The sequence below is a fragment of the Colletes gigas genome, unplaced genomic scaffold (genome assembly GCF_013123115.1).
Source record: "Colletes gigas isolate AHSC1104 unplaced genomic scaffold, ASM1312311v1 Colletes_gigas_Sc00037, whole genome shotgun sequence".
NCBI classification, from domain to species: domain Eukaryota; kingdom Metazoa; phylum Arthropoda; class Insecta; order Hymenoptera; family Colletidae; genus Colletes; species Colletes gigas.
This window is the reverse complement of record NW_025106666.1, coordinates 767491-793692: the sequence shown is the minus strand read 5'-3', so window position 1 is coordinate 793692 and position 26202 is coordinate 767491. Positions and strand designations below refer to the sequence as shown.

The 26202-nt window shown below is 36.6% G+C and overlaps 1 protein-coding gene across 1 annotated transcript in view; it reads left to right on the top strand.

Moving 5' to 3' along the window:
* LOC122402502 (lachesin-like) overlaps positions 1-25365 on the top strand; it is a 253881-nt gene extending 228516 nt beyond the window's left edge. The window contains exons 4-10 of the mRNA XM_043405338.1: positions 371-529; positions 5237-5365; positions 5692-5829; positions 11125-11274; positions 14016-14063; positions 24694-24759; positions 25151-25365. Of these exons, the coding sequence (XP_043261273.1) occupies positions 371-529; positions 5237-5365; positions 5692-5829; positions 11125-11274; positions 14016-14063; positions 24694-24759; positions 25151-25317 (857 nt within the window). The 3' untranslated portion in view covers positions 25318-25365. The remainder of the gene's footprint in view (positions 1-370; positions 530-5236; positions 5366-5691; positions 5830-11124; positions 11275-14015; positions 14064-24693; positions 24760-25150) is intronic.
* Positions 25366-26202: the final 837 nt, after the last annotated feature.

The window sequence follows — 26202 nt, the reverse complement described above, 5'->3', positions numbered from 1 at the left end:
TATTTATGTCTACATCTACATAACAGATTTTATGTAATCCATTAATTCATATCGCGCTCAACGTATAATAACGTAATATTATTTTATTACGATGACTCAAATAATATTAGAAATTTATACAGAACGACATAGTATTTTCTGTATTACGTATGATTAGAAGCATTTGAAATGTTTATTTTTTTAAGTACACGGAATGTGTAGGGATTCATTTAATCAAACGAACGTTATCATATTATTTAAATAAATTGATAGCTCGTTGAATTCTTGTATAAAAATGTACTCGAGGATTTAATATAAAATAAGTGAAATTCCAAACGTAATGGTAAATGAATAGTGTGTAAAGATTATATTTGTTCTTTTTTCTTTCTAGTGCCGCCGGACATTTTGGATTACCAAACGAGCACAGACATGGTGGTGAACGAAGGAAGCAATGTCACTTTACGTTGCACTGCGACAGGATCACCGGCACCTAACATAACATGGCGACGAGAAGATAACCAATCCATACTCTTGGGGGATGGAACGGAAGGTCAGTCTTAATCCATGTAATAATTTGTATAAATTAAAATTAAATATGAATTAAAACGTTGAGTAAATTCGAGCTCTTTAGAAAGGCTGTTTCTACTATTTCGTATTGATAGACTGTTTAACTTATTGATAGATTGATTTATAGAGTATTATTGTTAAAGTAAATAAGGCCCAGATGGAATATTATCACATAAAGGAACTACAAAACACATGATACACGTACTATTATAAAATGAATTTGACAGGTATTACTTAAAAATTTTAGCCAGGCAATACCATTATCGATTTCGTACGTTAATATTTCGCAAATTGTGTTTCGCCATAAATCGAAATTAATAATTAAAAAAGTAAAATGAAATAAATTTTATATACGCTGATATAGGCGACATAAATTAAACCGTTTGAACAATGTTCTAAATGTAGTGACGTTTATTTTTTCTTATTAAAAGTCACAACGTGTATCGATTTGGTAAATAATCTTTTAAACACGGGATACAGTTTTAATTTATAATCAATTTACCGACTAAATCGATTATAAGTTAAATATGACTCTGAAATGACTGAAAATTCATCGGGTACGCGACAAAGTATGACTTGGCCCCAGCGCAAGTAGAAATAGCAAATATTGGTCGGACGCGTCGGACCAATGGTTTGGATATTCCACTTGTTCCAGACAAATTTTCAAATTTAATTATCTCGAAGACGAGACATCGTGCGAACAAATTTCATTCCACACTTTCGACTTATTTTTTTACGTAAAATCACCCTCCATGGTCGTACCACGATTACGGGGAACCCTGTGCAAACTATTTCCATCTTTCGGTTTTAGAAACTACAAATCAATAAGACAAACAATTTTTGTAAATCGTTAATGATAATAATCGTTGAAGATAAATCTAGAATTCACAATTTCATTTACGATCGTTGTATCAACTGCATTAATCGTATGTGCTTGTCTGCGAACAAATGCTGTGCTGATGCTGTCTTCTGTGAGTAATAGTATTCTTTCAAACGTCCAGCATTTTCTACTCTACGTCGCTGAACTTTCCGCTATACCTAATTTCCATTTATTTTTCTCATTTCTTACGACTAATATTTTTATATCGTTTATTTACTTTCACCCTTTTTCTCGCGGTATTTTCGCGCGTATAAAACGTCGACTCGTAAAATAATCAAAGCGATAAACAATGATACACGAAACTTTAAACGCGATGCTCTCGAACCCCACATTTTTCCAAATATTTTCCACGATATCTCAAGTTCCAGTCGATCGATCGGCGTCAAATTTAAAGGAAATCTTCAGCGTGCGTGGCTTTATCGCCCCTTACTAAAGTTTACAAAATCCCCATGTATTTTACAATACTTTTTTACGGGCAAGAGATAAAACAAACAAAAATCGATACACCAGCGTTAAAGCGCTGTCAGAATGTTACTTTTCAATATTTTGCCACGATTTTCGTATCGACTACGTTCATACAGGATAAAATGGTTTTTGGTTTGTTCGGTTTCGAACAACAGAACCGTTAAAATTGTGGCAAATGTAAATGCATTTTTAACAAAAGGGCCTCCCATCGAAACAGCTCTGTCTTCAACAATTTTAAATATTTTTACACGTAAAAAGCATCGTGTATACTTCTTAAATATAGACCAAATACATTATGCTAGATACATTTGTTTTCAACATTTGATGCAACGTGCTTTTACGAAATTTTGGAAAGAATTATAGCAGTATCGTGAATTATTCCGTCGACCAGAGGGCAAATGAGTTTCCCCGGATGACCATGGCAACATGCAGCGCGGTGAGAAACTTATTTTTGAGCCCCTGATGAACGTATTATATTTGGAGGTTTCCATTCCGTGGTCGATTGCGAATTCTGGCAAGCGTTCGCCAACTTTAGACGATACGTTTGTTATTTAGTGGGGTCGCGGTGCAATAAATAGATTTAAAATTCCCAAGTATCCGCGTTAAACTGCAGGATGCATACTCTCTGTAGATTCGCGGTGCAGTAACCCGGTCTCGTAGTCCCCGAGGAGGGCAAACACGCCGCGTTCGAGCAAGGCCAATAGGTTAGAGGGTTGTGATACGTTTACATAGTCGGGAAGATTTCCTATATTTGCATTGAAATTGGCAAACACCAAAAGGGTGCTATGCGTATCGAGTTTCGCATGCATGCCCCTAGCGTCCGTCTACGATGAAACAATACACGAAATTCGGGTCTCTGTTTATTTAAACGCGTATACCTTCCCAGCAATACGAATCGATTCTTCGCGGGCTATCATTCGTCAAGCCATTAAGCCAACTTCGACTCTACTTCCATATTTCATTTCGGAATAAAACTTATTTAGGCAAGATTTTCGACCGGTTAAAGCATTCTAAAAATGTAGGTATAGTCCGGGCCACAATATAGCGAGGTCGTAAACTCGAGTAGATGTCAATGTTTACATGTTTCAACTCCCGAAAAAAGTGAATTGACAGAAATACAAGCAGCTAAGGACCTTAGACCATAGTCAGGGCCGTACGTAGAAATGTTTTATCTAGTGTCGCCATTTTTAGAAAGCCATTTTTAGAGGTGTCGTAACAGGTAAAGGTTTTACTCAAGTCTTTAATATCTTAATTTACCTGCTTATAATATATGCATGTAGACAATTAAAAAAGATAGTGCAGTTACGGACATAGAAAGACATTCAGAAAGGCACCCTCAAGTAAGATGTCATGTACGGCCCTAAGTGTCGCAGCAGGAGTCGGTCCCAACCCTCGAGAGTTTAGTTTACGACCACGCTATATTGTGGCCCGGACTATACCTGTGATGTCTCTGGAATGTATCGCATTGATAGCTGCAATTTTAAATATTACAGTATACGTGACAGTTACGAATCTCTTTTTCCAGTGAATCCCTTTTCAACAACTTGAAAGAAAAGAATAAGGTGGGAATTTAAGTTATTTAAAATATAGTGTTCGAACATTTACAGAATATAATCGTATAGAGAATTTTATTGTCGAGCCTCGTGCATAAAAAGTGTCGACAGTAAGTGGTTCTAAATAGAAATTAGTCAAATACAAATTTTCGTTCTTTCCTATTTGGCATCGTCTAGTTTGTTAGTTGGGAGCAAATATTCCGCTAGATTTAATCGCGGTTAACGGGCGAATGTAAACTACCTAGACTTCTAGATAAGTAAACTAAATTTGGCGCCACGTACAGGAAGGAAACACCAAAACTGTGTTACTCGAGTTGTCTGTTACCTGTAAATTTCTGTTTGGACTCTGACCGCGAAAACAAAAAATTTCTCATCCCTGTATTGTTTGAAAATATGTATATAGACTATATGTATAACGCGAGCAAAATTATTCCGAGTACGGCAAAAGCTGGAAAGGAGGCGATTCGTCTGGAATTATTTTCTCTTTTAATTTAATAGCGTCAAAATTCAGGCATCAAAAATAACAGTTTAATTTCTACGAAGAAAAATCATCGACAAAAAATTCGTTGCTTAAGTCGAGGATAAAATCGACTTGGAAACTTTTTGGATACACGCTAATTATTATCACAGACACAGATTGAAAGTTACTCGACGGTCGGAAGCTAACATTGAATCTCGAAACCTGATCGAAGACGTGCGTTGAAGGGGCCACAGGTTAAGGGTCATTAACATTCCACGCACCACTCGCATACCAGAACTTCCACGCATAATACCTCGAGTACCATGGTATATTTATCCTTAGACAGTGTACAGTTTAAAGGATTAAAGTTGCAACGTTTGATACAAGTTCTATCTATGTGACTCTTACATAGGGAAAAGCTAAATATCTGAAACTTTCGTTTAAAATGTTTCGATAAAATGTATAAAAAAATGTAAACGTATTTTCTAGTATTTTACAACCAGAGATGAAAGTGACACGCCATAGCACGAAATAATAACGCTATACTGAGCTTTAAAAGTTCAAATTAATTAATAGAAAAGGTACTTTGGAAAGTGAATGTAAGGAATGGTACTGAAAAATTGTATTTTTAATTCAAGATTGTTGCGTTGTTTCAAATTCAATTCCTGTGCTGAGCGATCTTTCATTGAAATTACAAAGAGGGAATCCTTAAAAATCGAATTACAATTTGAGGTACATTTCTAAACTCGGATGTGTTTTTGATTACTTTTCAAAACAAATTATAGCAGGAAATTGCGACGCAGTTTGCATCGTATTCGAGACAGCAGTGCCAGGAAATATACTGACGCTGAAAAAGTTGTCCGAGCCCATTTCAAAAACTTCACGCTCGTATACCAAACTGTCTAAAAGTGTAACTTCACTGAAAGTTTTGAAAAAAAATTTAAAAAAAATTTATGTATATTCGGGATGCTTCAACAAGCGGTATCAAGCATCGCCAAACGTTATATTCATTCAAATAAAAAAATATTCATCGGGTACTAAAAGTTTATAAATATTTATAAATATCGCCAATACGTATTCTTTTATTTCTTCTGCGTTTGTGCACTTTCCACTCGAAATTAATAGATATTAATAACCGGGGATGTCCACGTGAGTTTCATAGAAATACAGAGGAACATAACACTGTGGCTGCAATAAATTAATTGCTGAATCTCAGAGAACGGTGCAAAAAAGAAAATTGACCGTTTCAGGAATATAAAATATTTGTTTGTTGATACAATATAATATTTAATATAAGCTGGAATTCTAATCAGTGACAAAATTGTGTTACAGTTACGAACATCGAGGGGCCAAATTTTAATATCACAAAAGTGAACCGATCGCACATGGGATCGTATTTGTGTATCGCGTCCAATGGTGTACCGCCTTCTGTCAGCAAAAGGATTATGCTGATTGTTCATTGTAAGTTTTATAACAGTATCATTTACATGTTGAATCGATCGGGAACGTCAGTCGATATGAAGTAATTTTCTATCATAAAATATTATCCATCTCACATATTTTCAATTGTTAAAACTTTATACATTTATATGCAAAGTAATGCATGTTGCACTTTACAAGTTGTCATACAAAGAATAATCTTTGTTACCGTATTCAACATTTTCCTTTTGACCATTTTTAAATATCTTTAAATAAGTCTTGGTTAATCGACGAATAACTTTTCTAAAAAATGTAGAATCTAAGTAAGTACAAAAATAGTGAACTTTGATTTTCCTTGCTTTTTCCAGTTTCCCCCAATATTTCGGTGCCAAATCAATTAGTGGGTGCTCGGAAAGGGGACCAGTTGACTTTGGAGTGTTATTCGGAAGCTTATTCGAAATCCATCAATTACTGGATAAGGGATAAGGATAGAATAATTCATCAAGGTACGTGTTTAACGTATTTAAAATGCGAAACTACCATGGTGAAGTTAATCGAACAGTCTAAACTGAACCACGTATATAAATAGTTGAAATAAAGTAATTCGACTATCGTCGGAATAGTTATTCGAACGAATAAAAAGCAAGTAACATCTTCGTTAGGGTTTACACTGCAAAAGATAATATGCTAATTCGACGACACACCGGCGAAAAAATCTTTAGGTATAATAAGGTCACGCGTGGACGTAGCAAGGAGTCCATGGCGAACGAGTTTCTTAAATTGGACCGGTTTAATTTGAACACCAGTTTTATTTTCAAGCCATTCTTAACATTTTTCAAACCAAATTAATGCGTTTCGAGTCTGCGTTTGTCTCGTGTCTTGTGAAAATAGAAAACAAATTATCACTCGAAACCTATGAATCTGGCTTATATGAAATATACGAGGCAAATATAGAAGCGAATTAAATTATGGGCCCAAATTTTCTACAAGAGAAAAATTTTGGTTTCAGACAATTATTAATCACGCGACCTTAAATTCACCCTTATTTCTACAACCTTACTAAAATCCAATCATATACGAGTGATGTCGAAATGTTAAAGTTTGTCGAACGCGGAACAATATTTGGAAAAATATTCTTGATTCGCTTGTCAGAAAGGACAATGTTAAGTCATAGAGGGGTTTACTGACCCAAGAGCGTACAGCCTATGCTATACACCGTTGGAAAGGTCTCGCCAAGGCGAATCGACTGATACCGTTTTTAACTTCGATATCAGATGGGATAATGTCGAAAAATGGCCTCAAAATTCGAGATTTTGCGGTTTTGAACAAAAGAATCCGGTCGTAAAAGCCCATCCGGCCCGAGGGACCTCGGGTAGGCACCTGAGGAAAAACCGAGGGGTGTAAGCGATACTCTAGCAGATTGGGACGGCAAATGTGCCCCACGTGTTAGTATTCAGTATTCACATTATGTTTCGTTCAATCAATAAAATGTCACTCCATTCACTATTGTAAGTGACGCATTAGTCTGAATACTAACCTGCACATTCCCAACTTATACCTGCGAATCGTCTATCATGAATATATTATGTTCATGAAAAACAACTGATCCATTGGCGATTTCGCCCTGGGCATTTCGAACGGGGCCCATGCGGCAAACGCAGGCCCAACACGGCACTGAAATGAAGGTGGTGGGGCACATTTGCCGTCCCAATCTGCTAGAGTATCGCTTACACCGCTCGGTTTTCCCTTAGGTGCCTACCCGAGGTCCCTCGGGCCGGATGGGCTTTTACGACCGGATTCTTTTGTTCAAAACCGCAAAATCTCGAACTTTGAGGCCATTTTTCGACATTATCCCATCTGATATCGAAGTTAAAAACGGTATCAGTCGATTCGCCTTGGCGAGACCTTTCCAACGGTGTATAGCATAGGCTGTACGCTCTTGGGTCAGTAAACCCCTCTATGACTTAACATTGTCCTTTCGTGTAAGTATCTAATGTGGTCCGACACAGACTATTGCTTTTGCGTTCCCGTGAACTCTGCTAACCTACCAGGCTATAATTATGCGTTTTCGTTGCGCACACACACTTCTCGCATAACGTATTCTCCGCGAAGAAAAGTAACCAGTTGTAACGAGCCTTTTGAATAATGAAAGCTTGATGCCGAACGCATAAACACGGCTACCGACGAAGCGCGAGTATAAACGTTCCGCTCTGCTTTATGGTCGGTCTATAAAAGGCAGCTTTAGTACTTTCCATCGATCCATCACCGTTCCTTTCAGATCCTGTATTTTCCATGTTTCGCGATATACATGCTCGAGGTTCGTGTCAAACACATTTCGAAGCACAGACGTTGTTCGATTTCTCCGTCTTCATCCGTCGATACTCTAGGATTAAACAGTTATATCCGATATCCGGGTGCTCGACGAGCAACACACGTTGCACTTAACCGGGTGAAACGAGGATTAAAAAAGAAACACGACGAAAATTATTTTATTTAAAGAAAAAGAGCAAATCGATGGGTTTCTTTCAATATTTTCATCGAAAGAGTTTTACAAAATGGAGTTCCCGGGCAACCGAACCGTAAGTTCATAATTCACAAAGTCCTACTACGCTGGTATAGTCTAACATTGCTTTTCTATTTAATTTCTTTGACCGCACGTCAAATCACTGAGACAGCGCATTAGTTTAATTAAAGAGGTTATTTATATTATTTTTCGCGAGACAGAATACTTTCAATGGAGCGCAGGAACTTACTTTGAAGCGATTTTTACAATATCGCGATGTCTCGCTCAGACATCAAAGACTCGCGTGCACCGTTTCAGCGAAATAAAATGTTTCAATTCGTTAAAATGTGTCCGGGTATATATTTTCAGTGAATTTTCGAAAGAACGTCGCGATGACGACTGGTTCTAGTTCGAGAGGAATTGCGTCCGTCTTTATTTACGTTTTATTACCGCGGCGTTTCTTTTAAAGCGCAAGACGCGACCGCGCGAGCGAACGAACTGTGACCTCTTGTTTTATTATTGTTACATTAGTAGGATTATGTGACCTGGGAAATTGAAACCGTCTAATACACTCGAAAGACCCAGCTCGCAAAGAAAACTCGAATGCAAGTCGAGACCACTTCTTGTTACGAAACAGAAAATTATTAATAATGTAGCAGGTAGGAGAATGTAAAGGTGAAATTAAAAGTCACGTTGCAATAACAATGATAAAATAAAATCTCTGAAATGTTGCATTTTTCTTCTGGGTAAATCTAATAATTCTGAAATGAATTTTTAATTTCGTTCTTATTATCCTGCACTTTAAATTTCTCTTTTAATCTCTTCGAAATGTTTCCATGGTCTGTGTTTATTTTCGCTGTACGAACCACTCGCGACTTATTTGTACATTTTATAATGCGTTCATCCGACTGATAGATCGCGACGCGTAGCCAAATGTTTTGTCAGATTCTTCTTTCAATCGGTTATTCAAACAGAATTATCTTTTGAATAATGCATGGGAATCTGAACAGAAGGTTAAAGGTATAGCATAATTTTATCTGACATTTATGAGGAAGACCGAGGATGCTGGTATGTATATGAAGACCGAAACGACACGCTCTGGCTTTTCCTCCTGTCGTTATTACGTCGCTAGCCTAGTCGATATTTGCATTTGTATCGAAAGCAATAATAGTATGTACAATGTGAATTCTGATCGTGCAATCGCGTTACCGTGTAATTTCTGGACGGAAAGGCAACGATGATATCCGTCGGTTATACGTTTTTACAACATAATTCCGTCGAAAGCCGCGGAATTAGAAGTTTATTTCGACCTTTCGTTGAAAACAGAAGCAAAGGGGAACTGTTCAGATTTAATCCGGTGCGTTTCGTTCGCGATTTTTTATAAATGGACGAAGCCGGAAAACTTTTTAATTACCGTGATAGCTTTTTGTAAAAATTGGTACTTCTGCGATAAAATGTTTCCTTTTCACAACGTAGAAGAAGAGTACATAAAAAAAAACAAATTAATTACCGACGAAGTTAATGTTGTTTCGAAACACTCGGCCCACATTCACCGGCTGGGACGTAATAATAATTATTACAAATCTCTGCAATTTAATTCCCGCGAAACGTTGATCAAAGGTCGAGCACTTTTAGTTTCATGTTTCACTCTATGCTACTTGAGAGTATAATATTTTAATATGCCTAATTTTAGGCAATAATACGTTTGTTCAAACTTCTATGAACTCAATAATATAATAGAAAACTTTCCAAATTTTGAAACAACGTTGTTACGATTTGGAGGGATTTGAAAATTTCACGAGTAGACTCCCTTTTTCGAAGGGACGACGATCGAGGAAGCCGATTTTCGGATTGTGAAGAAATAAAGTTTTGTGTACTTTTAGAGGTATTTTGAATGTTCACGAGAACACCCACATATACAAACTGTACACACACGTAACAATATAACGGTAAATTGATGTCGGTTTGATTTAGGAAGTGTTAACAGACAGACAGTTTGAACGGAACTCGACTTACAACGGCCGCGCGAGCCGCGCTGGTCATCAAAATATTTTGGCACCAGAGTCCGCGGATATTGGTTTAATAAAACCGCGGGCCATTCGAAACAAACGTTTTAATAGAACCGTTGCTAATATTTTTATCACAGTAACATCTTTGTTGTTAGTTTAGACATTGTTAGATTTATTTAAATTTTGCCGCGTCGCGACAGGGGAATTTCTGGTAGCGTTCGTAGTTGTGCTTTTCTATGATTATTTCGCTTTGCATCCACGTAGTCTTTCCATTCGCGGAAGATGGCACCATCGTTGGATAGAATCTAGAATCTTACGAGCTGGAGAACGGAAACGTTTCTGAATGGTGTCGATCTAAACAGAAATCACGTTAACTTAGACCGTCGCGTCGCGAATACTAAAATAACCCCGGGACATGGTAACTAGCCTAGACTATCTTCCAAACTGATTGAACTATTGTGACCTCCCTTCAAAAGCACCCGAAATTTCTGTACTCGTCTTGCGCGCCATACGACCGTTTCCGTTCGAAAAGACGAGTTAAAGCGTTATTTATTGTCCACGATCGATCGACTTGACATACGTTTCGTTTGCGTTATTCCCTCGACAGAATCGACGGTTGTTAGAATTCGTGAAAACTAAAAGCGATCCGACGTTAGAAAATGTTCTTTTCTCGTAACTTTAATATTTCGAAAAATCCGTTCTATAGAGAATCTGGTGATATTGATAAAAATTTTTGTCAGATTTATTTCAAACCATGAATATTAACAAAAATTCCTGTTAAAAGATTCACCAAAGTTTAGAACGTTTGTCAGATGTATTCAGCGACATGAATATTGATAAATGATTTTTAAACATATTCCAAATATTCATATCGCGGACTCAGCTTACGGTGTATCCTAATTTTACTCTTTAAACCGACAAATTCAGCGACCTGAAACAATATATCGTTCCGATCATCTAATCTGAATGTATTTACATTTTATTAACGTATCCCGAAGCTATAATTGATGTTCGAAATGATAGCCATTGGAATTAACGCAGAAGCCACCTAATCAATAACCTGCATATATTGTCAACTTGTTGCGATATAATTTGCAAACGTATCGTTGTAATTCGTTGTTTAATGTCCTTTGACCTACTAGATTTTCTAAATTCGACTGTGGTGTAAACGAAAACGATACCTTCAATTAAAATGGGAAAATGTTTGTCTAATAATTTGCACGCCCCTGTCTATTAGATGTAGCTCAATAAAATCAGAACTGTGTTGATAGAATTACAATCCCTTGCAGGAGGGAAATACAACCCTATAATATTGGAGGACGCGTACAAAGTTCACATGAAACTACTCATAAACTCTGTCGGTCCCTCGGATTTTGGATCGTACAAGTGTATTTCGAAAAACTCATTGGGAGAAGCTGAGGGCAGCATCGAAGTTTACGGTAAGTAATGCCAACTGAGTCCAAAGTTATTGCTAATTCACCTACTTTGCTTAATAATCCCTTACCAAGTATTTTTTAAATCCATCTGTTTGAACATTCTAGTCATTTAAAGTACAAAAAATAAATTATTATGCTTTTTACTACGTGAAATATTAGAAAATTGTTCAACTAAATATTATTTACCGTTGAAAGAACTGCCACCACCAAGTATAAAATAATTTACATAGTACACATAATAATTCTTTAACGAGAATTTTTTAAATTCATCTCTCTGAATATTCTATTGAAAGTTAGAAAAATAGTATAAAAAAAAATTATTATCGTATTTGCCAGCGAATAAAGTTAAATGCTTTTGATTATGCGAAATGTGAGAAAATTGTGTAAGTGAACGTTAAAAGAGCCATTAACGGTTTATGTTCACAGCAGATTCTAACATTTCATATGGCCCAATCCTGCACGAAAGCATTTCACGTCTCCATCGATCGCGCTTTTATTATAATATGTGCATAACTATCTCTGCAAATAAGTCTACTTTACGTTTACCCACTGCGAATAGGTATCTCGAAAACGGTGCCGTGCTTACCGAACATGTTTGCACGCGTAAACTTTGCGTCGTGAAATAAAAGCAAAACAGGAAGTTTGAATCTTCGGGGAAGCATGCGCAACTGGGCAACTGTTTGGAAACAAGTATGAAAATTGACTACCTTGCTCTGCCAGATTTTCATTTTGCTCTACGCATCGTGTCGAGTACTGTTCGATAGAATAAAAATAAATAATAAGCACGAATTAATCGACACTGAAGAAAAGTACAATGTATAGAATTTAAATTATTTTATAAAATTTACAAAATGAAAAATACAGGATGCACCATTTTACGTGATTATATACAGGGTGTTCGGCCACCTATTGTTAATGGGATAGCAATAGGAGATGCACTGTGGTCGAAAGTATAGGCACATATAACGATAACGAGCAGAAGACTTTATTATATAAGGTGAAACACATAATGATCTGTTACGTTGTGTCTGGACGCGAACTCGCGACGATCTGATGAACGCACGGCACGGTGCTCGTCTTAAGAACGGTTCGATTTAACAATCGACGATCGCCCTAACCGAAAAGGGCGATTGCACGCCGTGTGCAAACCACGCCGTGTGCAAACCACGACGTGTGCAACGCTGAACCGTTAACGGATTCCGTCTCGTGATATACCACGAACGGTTTCCTGTGACAACACCACCCCTGGGAAAAATTTTAATGGGAGATCCTAGAGGCCAAAATAAGACGAAAATCAAGAATATCAATTTCTTGACTGAGGCTCCATTAAAAAGTTATTAAAAAGTTATTAAAAAATTAAATTAAAATATTTTAAATCATTCTGAAAAAATTATTTTCGGTTGCGGAGGTCAATTACAATCATTTTTGGTGAATAGACATAACCCCGAAATTCTACCCAATTTCGAGAAAAAAATTCGTTACCGAAAATATAATGTCTGATCATGAATGAATGATTCCCTTGAAATTTCATATGTTTCAAATCGTTCTGGAAAAATTATTTTCGGTTGCGAGGGTCAATTACAATAATTTTTGGTGAATAGACCTACCCCCGAAATCCTACCCACTTTCTAGAAAATAATTCAGTACGGGCGGGATTTTAAACATTACTAACTTTTTAACAAAGCCTCAATCAAGAAATTAGTATTCTTGATTTTCGTCCTATTTTGGCCTCTAGAATCTTCCATTAAAATTTTTCCCAGGGGTGGCCGAACACCCTGCATAAGCTGATTTTGTTTAAAATCAAAATGTAGTCGACAGATTTTTACAGGCTGGGATATTTTTAATTATTATTTCTGGCAGAAAGAAATTAAATTGATATGTAAGCGAGCTTTTGAACAGTTACAGTGCTTGTTAATAATCTGGTATCGTTAAAAAAAAATGTTTAAACTGCGATATACACCGGTGTGCTGAACTTTGGGGTCGAAACTCTCGTAAACTATTAGCTAGTAACATTTAACTTTAGCGTAACATACTCTAATACTCTGCGAAAGGTTATTTAAATATCAACGGTGTTCTTTAAATATTTCCATAACAAGTAAACAATCACATTGTTCCAACTGACGTTAAAACAACGGACAATATAAAATAATTAAACGGAGCTTTCTCTATTTTTTCAAATAAAATTTTGCAAAAATTATTAGTTTCCTTTTGGCTCGAACGTTTCTTCTGTAACCTAGATGCTTTTCCACTCGAACATCTAAACTTCGTTTTTCGTGGAACACGAAAAAACGCATCGATTCGAAATGATTTTATATTTTCACAATGGAATTTTGTTTCAACGCGGGAAACCGCGTATATGAGTGACTGTATAAACAATTCTAAACTCGTGAAACTTTTTTCCCGGGGCTTCGTCGTAAACAAAGAGCTCATGTTCGTACGATTTTTTTTTATTTTGACTCGCTCCCAAAGTTTGGTCGCTGATGAAACATCCTGTATAATAAAATGTTACTGCCTGAAAGTTTAACGACGATGTTTCCTAGGAAACATTTCCATAGATAATAATTATTTAATTAAATAATTTTTATTAAATACTTGCTATTCAACCGAATAAAATGGTAGATTAGCACAATTAAAATAATATAATTTTCGTTAACGAACGTGGTACCATAATGTTGCGCGTTGTGACGCGATGGTGTACTTTTAAATTAATGCTAGTAACAGCGAGCGTTTCTCATGTGTTTCAGAAATAACGGAAGATCCGGCTTCCAGCAACAGCAACACAAAACACAGAGGTGAGTCTCGATTTTCTGAAATTATTTTATTAGGAACGACTATACACATTCAAAAATAATCGTACATTGAAATTTTCTATTTGTATGAGAAATAAATTTCTTCTTCTAAGAAAAAACTATAAAATACCAAATATTATTTCAGAAACGGGACTGAAACAAATATAAGCTGCGTTCAAGAATTATGTAATAACAGATTTTAAATTATTTAACGCGTTAGAATTGTCAGTAGTTTTTTCTGCTATTTGAAGAAAAATGTAGGGAAACACTGATGTGGATCATACGATCTGTGGTATATCTTTTAAGTGTTCCGAGCCCAGGAATCAGGCACATAATCGAGCCGTGTTATTGCTCGCTTTGTGTCGAGTGGTACTTTCCGAATGATGCAGCGTAACGTACTTGCGATGAAATAACGGGTCGTTGATTAATTAGATCGAGTATCTAGTTCGTGCATGCCTATCCACACTCTGGATATTCTCTTGAATCAACCTCTACAAACAGTAGACAAAAGTTCACGTTCTCGCCAATTCACTGCGTCAAAGCTTGTTTCACCCTCGAATAATCGCGTCTCGCTTTCGAAAATAACTCGTACGATTATTGGTTTACGTAATTACGTAATCAAACGAGATCCGTTCCCTCTTACTTTCGCAATCCCCAAATTTTAAATAAATTTTTTAACGTTTATCCAACGTTCCCAGGATAACAAAATAAAAATAAAAATTATATTAGAAAGCTAAGTTACAAAATAAGAATTCCAGAGACCTCGATAATTCTATTAGGTGTACAAATGAATAATCCAATTTTTTCAGCCACATTCAATGTTTATTTTAAAAGAAAATAAATTGGAAGTACAATATCGGATAAGGCGTGCTGCATCGACAGGAGCAGGTGATAATCAGATGGAGCAATGTCTAGTGAATACACCGGGTACTGCAAGACGTCCCAGCTAAGACTCATTATAGTGTCTTTTATATGGGAAGCAATATGTGGTCTGGCGTTGTCATGCAACAACTTCACTGGACGTTCTTCTTTGCCAGTATACGAACGTTTTCGTTCCAATGCTTGACTCAAGCAGATTAATTGATGTTGGTTGCAATCCGTAGTAACTGTTTTACCCGGTTCCAACAACTCATAATAAACCACGCCCTTGATATCCCATCAAATGCAGAGAAGAACCTTCTTTCCGAAGCGATTGGGCGATTTTGCAACCAATGTTAAAGCTTCGCCGGGATTTACCCATGACTTTCTGCATTTCGGATTAACATAGAGTATCCACTTCTCATCGCCCATAACGATTTTCCAGAAGAAAGACTTTCGACGCTGCTTATTAAGATGAGAAAGACACGCTGCCACTCGTTGATTTTTATTGGTTGCAGTGAGTTCATGCGGAATCCATTTTCCTTCTTTCTCGATCTTTCCCATCTCACGTGAGCGTTTGGAAATCGTTTGCTGGGTTACTCCTAACTGTCCTGCAAGTTGTTTTTGCGTTTGTGCCGCATTCTCAGCGGGCAGTTGTTCCAAATCATCGTTGTCGCACTTTCGAGAGCCTCCAGGGCGTTTTTTGTCGATTAGACTCAAATCACCGCTTTTAAACCGCATAAACCAAAATGCGCACACATCATACGATACGACACCTTCACCGAGAAAGGAACAAATCGATTCGCATGCTCTTGCAGCATTTTTCCCTTGTTGGAATTCGTAAAGAATACAGTGTCGGATATGTACCTTATCTTTTGCCATTTTCGACTCTACTAAATTGAATACTTTTGAAGGTTATGTTGGGCCTTTCGCTAAACTATCTTTTGTTTTAACTAGCTATATGTCAACACTATATGACCGCAAAAGAGCGGGCAAATCTATTGACTTTAAATTTGATTTTATAACTGCTTAAGATAATTTGGATTATTCATTTGTACACCTAATATTAGTCTTCGTTCGGAATTTTATTTAGAAAGCTACGCAACAGAAAAATTTCAAAGACCTCAATAATTCTATCTGTCTCATTAATAATATCAAAAATTTCTCTAAACAAATATAATATTTTGTCTCGGAGTCCATCGATTAATTACTCCGACGATAAAAGAAGGATAGAAAGAAAGGGTTTTAAATAAATTTGGATTCGTTGAAGGTTCTGTAATTAAATATTTAATATGCAAAATCTATGAACGAGAGAGGAACGATCAAGTCGTTTTATTTTTTTAATTAATGTTTGCATGGATATTGAAATCGGGAAAAAATTTAGGAAAACCTTTGAGATTTGCAAGGCGCGGGAAAAGGGTTGATGAACAAAGTGTGAGTTCAAAATGGCATTCACCCGTGGCTTTTTATAGAGCCGTTCTTCTAAACGTCTAGCTTCCAGCAACGGGATTCTGCCGACTTTTGTGCGTTCTTTTTGCAACCAGCTGGCTGTCGGAAGCAAATGAGATGGTCGGCTTGTAAATCTGACACGGTGGATCCTATTCATTCACAATTTCACACAGAAATAGTTCCGACCCCGACTTGGAAAAACGAGCGTGCGCCAACGACGTAGCTGAACTGTCCTTGGGAAATTTTCAAGCAGTCGGGTCACATTTATGCAGGGCGTTCGCGTTATTACTATCCGACATTTTTCTCGCGGAATTTATAAAAAACTATGCCAACTCTGGACGTCGAAAATACACTATCGAAAATGGGTGCTTTATATAAAAAAAAAGAAAATTGTCGCTATAAATTTAGAACTATGGATGTTGTTCGCGTTCGAAATGGTTGTGGTTGGATTGAAATTTGTTTTATTTTACAATGATAAAGTGGACTGTATATGTGGGCATGTGTTATTGAACGCTCTTGAACTATGTGAGGACCTGTTCCCCCATTCTATTTTACAAAATGTGTTCAATGTTCGTCGCTCGAAAAACAAACTGAGAGTCTGTGTCTCTCAAAGACCAAACTAAGAGTGCAGGCGTGTCCGGAGTCCGTTTCCTCCTCAGCTTAGGTCCCCACCAAGAGGTGGTTTGGAGGTGTTTTCCAGATTCCGCTGTGGAATCTAGACTGTATTGATTGGCCATCGACTGGGAGAGGAGGACCCATTTTCCTGCCCCATTTCGGCAGGAAACACCTCCCTCACCTCGGTGGTGGAGGAAAGTCCCAGGCCACCCCGGTGAGGGTGGACGAGGTTTCCTCCCCAAGTCGAAGGCCGCATTAATTTATCAAGGAAGAAACGGAACTCCGGATTATCAACGCAACAAAAGGTTGCGTCTCGTTTGTATCTGTTTTATGGCTATATTGTTCCGCGTGTCGGCGATGGCCGATGTCGTCGGTGCCTACATTTGGCCTCGATGACCGTGCCACCCGCCGCACAATATAGTCCTTCGCTGGTCAACTCGAGTGTAGCGTTTTCTTTCAAACCAAAATTCCTTTCTTTTACACTGACATTTGCCAGATGCGGGAGACTCGAAGACTTTCGCAACGTAGTACCGATCCCACATCTGGCAACATAAAAGAGCGGAAACCATTCGAGTTGGCCAGCGGAATGTTCGCATTTTGTTTCACCGAACAGATGTCGTTCTTTTCAACAATTGTTTACTAAATACACCATTTTCGAGAACCGTCGCACAATGGGCGACATCAGGACAAAAATCGAGTTTTAACTTTTGTTTAGATGACCGAAATCAATTATTTTACGTCTTTAACAATACCCCAAAGTTTATGAGAAACAAGTAAAATGAGTTGAAAGTTATTAAATATAAGTTGATATGTATATTTAAGTATTGTCATTAACGCTCATCTGTTTAATTTCATAATATTTTTATATCTGTTCAAACTCATCGTATACAGCTAGAGCTGCGTGAAAAATTATCAAAAAATTTTCTTAGATAGCTTTTTATACATTGCATCAATAAAAAAATGTTTAATATTGTTTTGAAATATGTTTAATAATTATTTTCAAGTTTAATAATTGCCCAGCGTATTAGCTCGATTTTGAATAAATAAGTAAATTTCCGATGCGCAATTTAATAAGTTTGCCTTATTATGCCTGAACGAAACTAGGATAAATCTTTTGTTTAAAGTATCCTTAAAATTAAGAAACAAATCCCATTTGCCTATTTTTGTCTATTGAAAAGATATTAATAATATAATATTATATGTATTTTCACGTAGACAGTTAAGGGGGAATACCCATGATCAAGAAAGGCTATTTATGTGAATCTCTTGTAAAAAATATCTTGAATTAAGTTCATTGCATGTGTTAATAACATTTTAAAATTAATAACAAATTGTTATTAACAAATGAATATATTTAAAATGGAATCTATACTACTTTATGAGCGAAATATATTGGACTATCTATCTTGTCGTGATGAAAAGGCTTATTGTTTAAATATCGCGTTAATTCGACAATCGAAAAACGTCGCTTAAACCATTGCGTGATCGAAAGAAAAAACGAGCCATTTCTTGTATGGCGTTGTTCCTAGTTTACGCGACATCCCAGAGCCTTCTCTGCGGCGTAATACGTTTCAGGAGCAATACCGCGTAGAAAAACTGCAAATTTGCTTTCGATAACAGGCACGCAATCGGCCCAGTAACGGTTCCCAGAAAACAGGTGTTGCTACGCCGAAATAAAGAGAGGATACAACGATAATAAGAGATAGACAACGAAACCAGACAGCGCCGCGAGACGACGATTTTCCCTCTCGTGGCCGCGATTAAGAATGTCTGTCTCTTCGATCATTCGCTTTCTGGTTCTCGACGAGTTCGGACCTCCAAAGCCGACCTCGTCCAATATCGCAAATCGATACATACGATCAATTACATTTGTCTAACTATATCGCCGAAACACAAAACCGACAAGGTACGATATCTAGACTGCTGCGGATTCGAAAGAATCTAGCCAAGTCGAATTTCGTACACCACGGTTTCACGTGTATAACTCGATTTCTGCGGTGAACGAACCATCTAGACACGGAAAATTGTCTCTAAACTTGAGTCATTTTACAACAAGCAATCGGTGGCTGAATATAATCAACTTAACACTTGAATAGTGTTTGATTATCGCCACCGTTGCGTAGAATTTTCTCAAAACTTGAGCAATTGTCCAAAAACAATCGGTGGCTGAATGTAATCAAATTAACACTCGAATAGTGTTTGATTATCGCCACCGTTGCGTTGGAAACACGTATCGCTGTAATCAGCGGTCGTGTACTAAAAACCACAGTTGCACGATAATAAAAACCCACCTATAGGGCGCCTTTGTAGCGAAATACCCTGGGTGGGATCGCCGATTCAGGGTCGAATCTGAGCTTGGGTAACAACCCCATAGGGGCCTTATTGTCATATACCCTGGGTGAGCTCCCAGCTGGTTTTGACCTGCACGAACGCGGTTTCCGAAACGCAACTGCAAAATAAACACGTAGCGTTTTAGTCAGCGGTCGTGTAGGAGATACCGAGAGAGTTTCTCGATCCTCCATTGATTATTGCACGGTGCTAAAACCTACCTATAGGGGTCTTCTTGGCACATTCCCTGGGTGGAATCGCCGTCCTCCAAGGTCGAGTTAGTGCTTGGGATCACACCTCCATTCGACCTGCTCGAGCGTGGTTTGTGGATCGCCAGTGTGTACGGACACTAGGCGTAGAACGACGCTCAAAGGGCACCGTGGTGTAAGAACTTTAACAAACAGACGCTTCTAGCGCAGTTAAAAGACGGCATCACACCGGTCCCGTACGGACCAGGGGACGGTGAAGAGCCGCAGAGCAGACAACATTCGGAGCCTTACAACCTCTGCCTGTTGTCCACTCCTGCAATAATCAAACCCTGCAGTCCAGGGAAAATCGAGATTAGAATCTCGCCCTCCTATACTGCAATCGAACGTTTGTCGATCATACGAAAAACGTTCGATAATACAGTTCACTAATACAGCTGCGTATAGCTGTGTAAGAATCCCGCTCCTGTTTACCATAAACGGAGTAAGGAGCGTGTAGATTGAGCGAGTCAAACAACGCAACGAGCGTTGTCAGGTATTTAACAGCCGGATTTCGGTCTTTCTTTTGTTACAGAAGACCGAGACGAGAGTCGTAGCTTAGACAGGCCCCATCCAGGTTTTTTTACGAACCCGAAAACAGGCTCGGTTTTTTCCTAGCGATACATTTTAAATACCTAAAAATTATTAATTAAATTTATTTTATTTTGTTTATTTAATTTTGCTTTTGCTTTTGAATTTACATTTTTAAATAAACGGCTTAGTCAAAGTTGACTAGGTGAAAGAAATTCACACGTGTACCATTCACTTTCCCCCATATTCCCAATCCCTCGTAATTCGAACTCAACGTTAAAGGGTGAGAGAGAGAAGGTTTTGTATAAACCTTCTGCACAACTCGCACCTATTTTAACACTTATAATTGCATATATTTTAAAATATAATTAAAACAGCAATTAAACTAAGTCCAGTCACTGTTTAATCTGAAGATAATGTTCAATATTAACAATCCAGAAATCATTACTAATATGTACAGGGTGTTCGGCCACACCTGGGAAAAATTTTAATGGGGGATTCTAGAGGCTTAAATAAGACGAAGCGCTGAAATTTTTCGGCGAAAAAATAATATTTCAAATCGTTCTAAGAAAATTATTTTCGGTTGTGGAGGTCAATTACAATCATTTTTGGTCATTACACATATCTCCGAAATCCTACGCACTTTCGAGAAAAAAATTCCTTACTAAAAATCGAATTAGGTGCCTAAATCTTTTGACGAAAAAAAAAAATTTCAAATCGTTCTAGAAAAATTATTTTCGATTGCGGGGTTCAATTACAATCATTTTTGGTGAATAGACATACCTCCAAAATCTTGCGCATTTTCGAGAAAAAAATTCAGTACGGGCAGAACTTTAAACGTTAATAACTTTTTAACGAAGCTTCGATCAACAAATTGATATTCTTAATTTTCGTCTTATTTTGGCCTCTAGAATCTGCCATTAAAATTTTTCGCAGAGGTGGCCGAACACTCTGTATGTGCAATCTCTTCCGCATAAGATTCACCATGGTTAATTTTATAATTTTAATTTGATATTCGAAATAAGCGACCCCAAAAACACACATTATAATATTAAAATAATTTCATTCAATATTCAATGAGTTATCGATTTTTGTTTATATTTTTCGGATTCCGCCAGGTTGGATCAGTCATTTTGAATGTAAATTCAAAATCAGCATGCCCAGTTACTCAGGTATATTAATTTTCAAAAAAATTTATTAAGTTTTGATTTTTCCGTTCGCCATATTGAATCGACCATTTTGATTCAAATTTTGAAATCTATGTCCACAACAACCTAGAGATACCGATTTTCTAAAAATGTACGGCAGAATTTACTGAGTTACCGAATTTTGTCCATTTTATCTGGATTTTACCCACTGTGCGTCGTAGGTAAATTTATTTTGCAATTTCTGTACGGACAATTAGAATTTATCTACTGTCGAATGCATTTATTTAGAATTATTATAAAATATAGTTCTAGAGAGACGAAAGTAATTTTGAACGACTGCAGACAACCTGTGTATTTCTTATTTTCTTATTTGCGAGAGAAATACGTCTTCATTTTCCAGTAACAATTTGACTTTTTTTTACGTTTACTAGACTTTCATCGCGCGTTAACAGTGCTCCAAAGTCGTTGCTCATCCGCTTTTCTCAGTCTTCGACGGATTAGAAACGCGTATTATGTAAATTCAATTTCCCGTAGTTCGCGAACGAAGTCCGTAAAAAGAACTTTAGAATAAAAAAAGAAGCATTATCTACTTCTAATTAATGCTCTTGTACGGCATAGTACCGCATTATAATCACTTTGAAGTTTCGACCGGGCACGTTAAAGGAGAAGTAACTACCGTGAAATGCCTTTGGTTATCGTTTTCAATGATGCGTATCCTACTAAATACACGGTTGAATACGAATTCGTCGTGTTATTGTTGGTACATTTCAATTATATTGACACTGTATCAAGTATGTTCCTGTTCACAATGTTATTCTACGCGCTCAAATTTTGGACGTTTACTCTAGCGGTGGAAAAAATATATTATTCGCAGGAACGTCCTTTATTATAATTGCAAACACTTCTAAATATAATTGTCAAGATTAATAGGAACCATATTCAACGAACGATTCAAAGTTTCTCGAACTTTTCCCAAATGCAAGATTATATTCTTTTACACGTTAATTCGCTTCCTACTTTTCGAACGAATTCTATTTTTAATTATTTTAATCTGCTTTCGAGTTTGTCAGCTTCCTTTAATTTAACTATAACTTTCGTATTCCTTTTTATGCGCTAATTTTCTTCCCTTTGAAATGACTCTCTACAAAGCCTCCTTTCACGTATCCAACATTTGCATTTCCCCCACGATCTTTTGTTAGAAACAGGAATATCTGTTTTCTATATAATACCGTTCTTTTCTTATAAAGATTTTATTACCGTCTTCAATATGATTAATTTAATTAATAGAAGTGCTTCGAGCATTATGTAACGTGCACATTGTACCCTGTTGATTAAAATATGTTTTTTTTTTTCAAAATACTCTGAATAATATAGTAAGTAATATTATAAATTTTCGACGATTATTTAAAACCATTTCTGAACTTCTCAAACATTTTCTCCTTTAGGCGATATTTTATTCTGGATAATCGTTATATTTTTATTTCTTTGACAGTAAATTAGCATTATATTCTTTAGGTACTGTAAGAAGATATACTATGAAAGATTCACTAATGTAAAAATTTTCGTTTCTAATTTCCAACGAAATCGAGCACCGAAAGAGGACGATTTCTTTTCATATTTCCCAAATATCTGCCCTTATTACTATGAAAAGTCGGGGTTTTAGTATTGGCTCATCAGCCACCCACATAGTCGAACGTTGGGAATCGATATATGCAAAATATTTTGATGCTAACAGATTGAGAGGCGACGTTGCGCTCGATGGAAAATTTATAGGCCCGTCTGGAGCCATAGGTCAACTTTATTGGGCTCTGTCTATTCCTCTCTGTAGAAATATCTGGCCCAATGCTTGTTTTAAATATGGCGGCGTTAATAACAAACGGAACCGCAAAATCGGAATACAGTGTCGACGTTCCGTGGCAAAATATTTCAGGCTAACCCTTAATCATTCAGCGTGGAAACTCATTAGACTGAAATTTAGTTTCATCCGTTAATTATTAAGGCTTTAGAAAAATTTGATTATTCGTAGATACCAATCTTAACAAAAAGTTAAACTTGCTATTACTCCTCTTTTTTCATAAAGTATTCCTGGCAATGCGGATTTTAAAAATCTATACAGGGTGCTCGGCCACCCTTGGGAAAAATTTTAATGGGAAATTTTAGAGGCCAAAATAAGATGAAAATCAAGAATATTGAATTTTTTTCTAGAAAGTGGGTAGGATTTCGAGGGTAGGTCTATTCACCAAAAATTATTGTAATTGACCCCTATAATTAAATATCATTTTTTTTAGTATAATTTGAAATTTTTCAATTTCGTCTTCAGTACCTATTCAAATTTTTTTCTCGAAAATGGATAGAATTTCAGGGGTACGTGTATTCACCAAAAATGATTGTAATTGAGCCCCGCAACTAAAAATAATTTTTTCAGAATGATTTGAAATTTTTTAATAATTTTTTAATGAAGCCTCAGTCAAGAAATTGATATTCTTGATTTTCGTCTTATATTGATCTCTAAAATCTCCCATTAAAATTTTTCCCAGGGGTGGCCGAACATCCTGTATAAATGCTTTTTCAAATTTAGTACGAAGTTATTTTTAAGATATAATAAATTTAAAAGCTTCTTATTTGAAATCCTATTCTATTCGAATCGTAAGGAATTTATTATTTAAAGTAAAATGTTTAATGAATAAATTTTACTCGGTTCTGGGAGACTCGAATTAATATTCGAAGAGCATGGTATTTTGTATTTATTGCTTCGTCGTATAATCGTAATATACGACGAAGCAATAAATTTCATTTAAACGAAATCGAAACGTAGTATTTATTTATTTAACGTTAACGTCGCAAACGTATTCGGATGCACAGTGTTGCGTTTCGTGTATTCGTGTTTGGCAATCTACTAAATAGCTCATTAACGCAGCTTATGTTATATGTTCGGAAAGCACGGTAACGTTCGAAAAGTCATTTGTATTAACAGTTAAAATGGAACGCGAAGATTAATAGCTCTTTTGATACGGGCCGATTAATTATTTATCGTCGGGGAAAAAGGCGAATCCTATCGGGAAAATCGTCGATTCATTTAATTTCGACAACTGCTGCAGATATTATTCGCGTGGATCGAATCGAGTTTGCTTCTCGAAAAGGGCGATTTCCGTTAGTTATTGAGGTAATTGCTAGAAAGATGAGACCATTAAAATCTTAATCCATATTAATATCTTATAATCGATAAATTCGTTAGTAAAAAAAATTTTTAAATGTTTCCTTCGAGCACATTTGAATTATTTTCATTTTGAAACATTTACAGAAATGGAATATATTGATTAATAAAATAAGATTCGTGTGTATAGTCAATTTTAAAGATAAAATTTATATCTATAAATGAAATCAGATTATATATTAGACGATTTATATACTTGAAGGGTTTTTATATTATTATGTATATAATTTTTTTTTCTATTACAGGAAAGTTAAGGCATAATTCAAAGAACGATATTTTTGAAGGAAATCAGGACATGCTAAAAGAGCGAGGTAGGTAGAGAACCTGAAAATAAAAAACTGTTTCGTACCTTCACTCCTTGTTAAAAGTCCGATTTTTACCTCGATAAAAGTTCCGGAATTATTTGCTCTCCAATGCAAACGTCAGAATGTCATGGTGTCAGTAATTTCAAAGGTGGCAAACGTAGTCCTGAAAATTAATAAATAAATTTAAATTAGTTCGAGAGTCTTTCTTAAATTAAAAATTCTGAATACTAACAAATTCGACAAGTCGGAAAAACAACGAAGAATCGTTTCAGAATTTACGAGTAAGAATGTTTCGATAGTTTTTCCAGACTAAAAAAAAATAGTGAATATAAAGGATAGGAGAGAAACTATCGGGGGAAGAACGATCGGTAATAGTCGTGGCGATTCGCATTTACAGATTTGAAGTTACGAGGTCGTAAAGAAACCGACGGAAACGAAGCCGACGATTACGATGATTCCGGAGTGACGCCGAAGGAGAACCCTTTCATCCTGGTTTTCGTTTTGGTCGCGTTCACTATTTACCTCCACCATCATCCACAGTTAAGGACGCTACGTCCGGTTTGAAAATCGGCCATCGCCTCGTTAGCGCGTCATCGATGTTTTCTTTCGATCGCGACCCATCGAAAATTTGTAAATCCATTTAGAAATCCATCACTCAAGGACTCCATTCCAGGATAAGTATCGTTGAAACCGCGTCTGACCACTTAACACAGTACTTATAAGCTAACGTTACGATGTACGGCGACATTAGGTATTGTAAATTATTTATAAAAATCCAGTAGGTACGTCGGGGAGAAGGAGAGGCGAAATGTCCATGAAATCCATTCTTTACCATGAAAATAGCACGAATTAAATAAAACAACGAGGGAATAACGCGTCGACGAGAATTGAATTTGTAAATTTTCACGATGAGTACACTAACAATAAGTCACGATCACGCTAAATTGGAAACATTAGAATGGCGGATAACTCGAAACTAGTCGATACCGAAAACCAACACCTCGCTAATTATCACCTAGTCATTTACGTTTAAGTACGGAAATTTATTAATTAAAATTTCACTAAGTGAGAATTATTCGCACGCCAAAGAATCACTATCGAACTTGTTTCCGTTTGAATTAGCAGGTTTGGACAGTGCTACGGAATTTATTGCGAGTTGTCGTGGATTCTAAACTGGAAGTCCCTCTTCGTTTCTCATCCAGCGCCATAAAAATCATTGTAAAATAGCGAACGAAATTGGTTTTATAAGTACGCGATAGCAAGCGTTTAATGAACTAGTACCAACAATTTTTGCAACTAGTTTCACATTTGTACCAAAGACAAACATAATGGAAAGACACACACGTTACTGTACATATACATATACTCGATATATGTATATTATATACGATTATACATAAAATAACACGTTCCATGTATTATATTTGTATAGCATATCGCATGTATGTA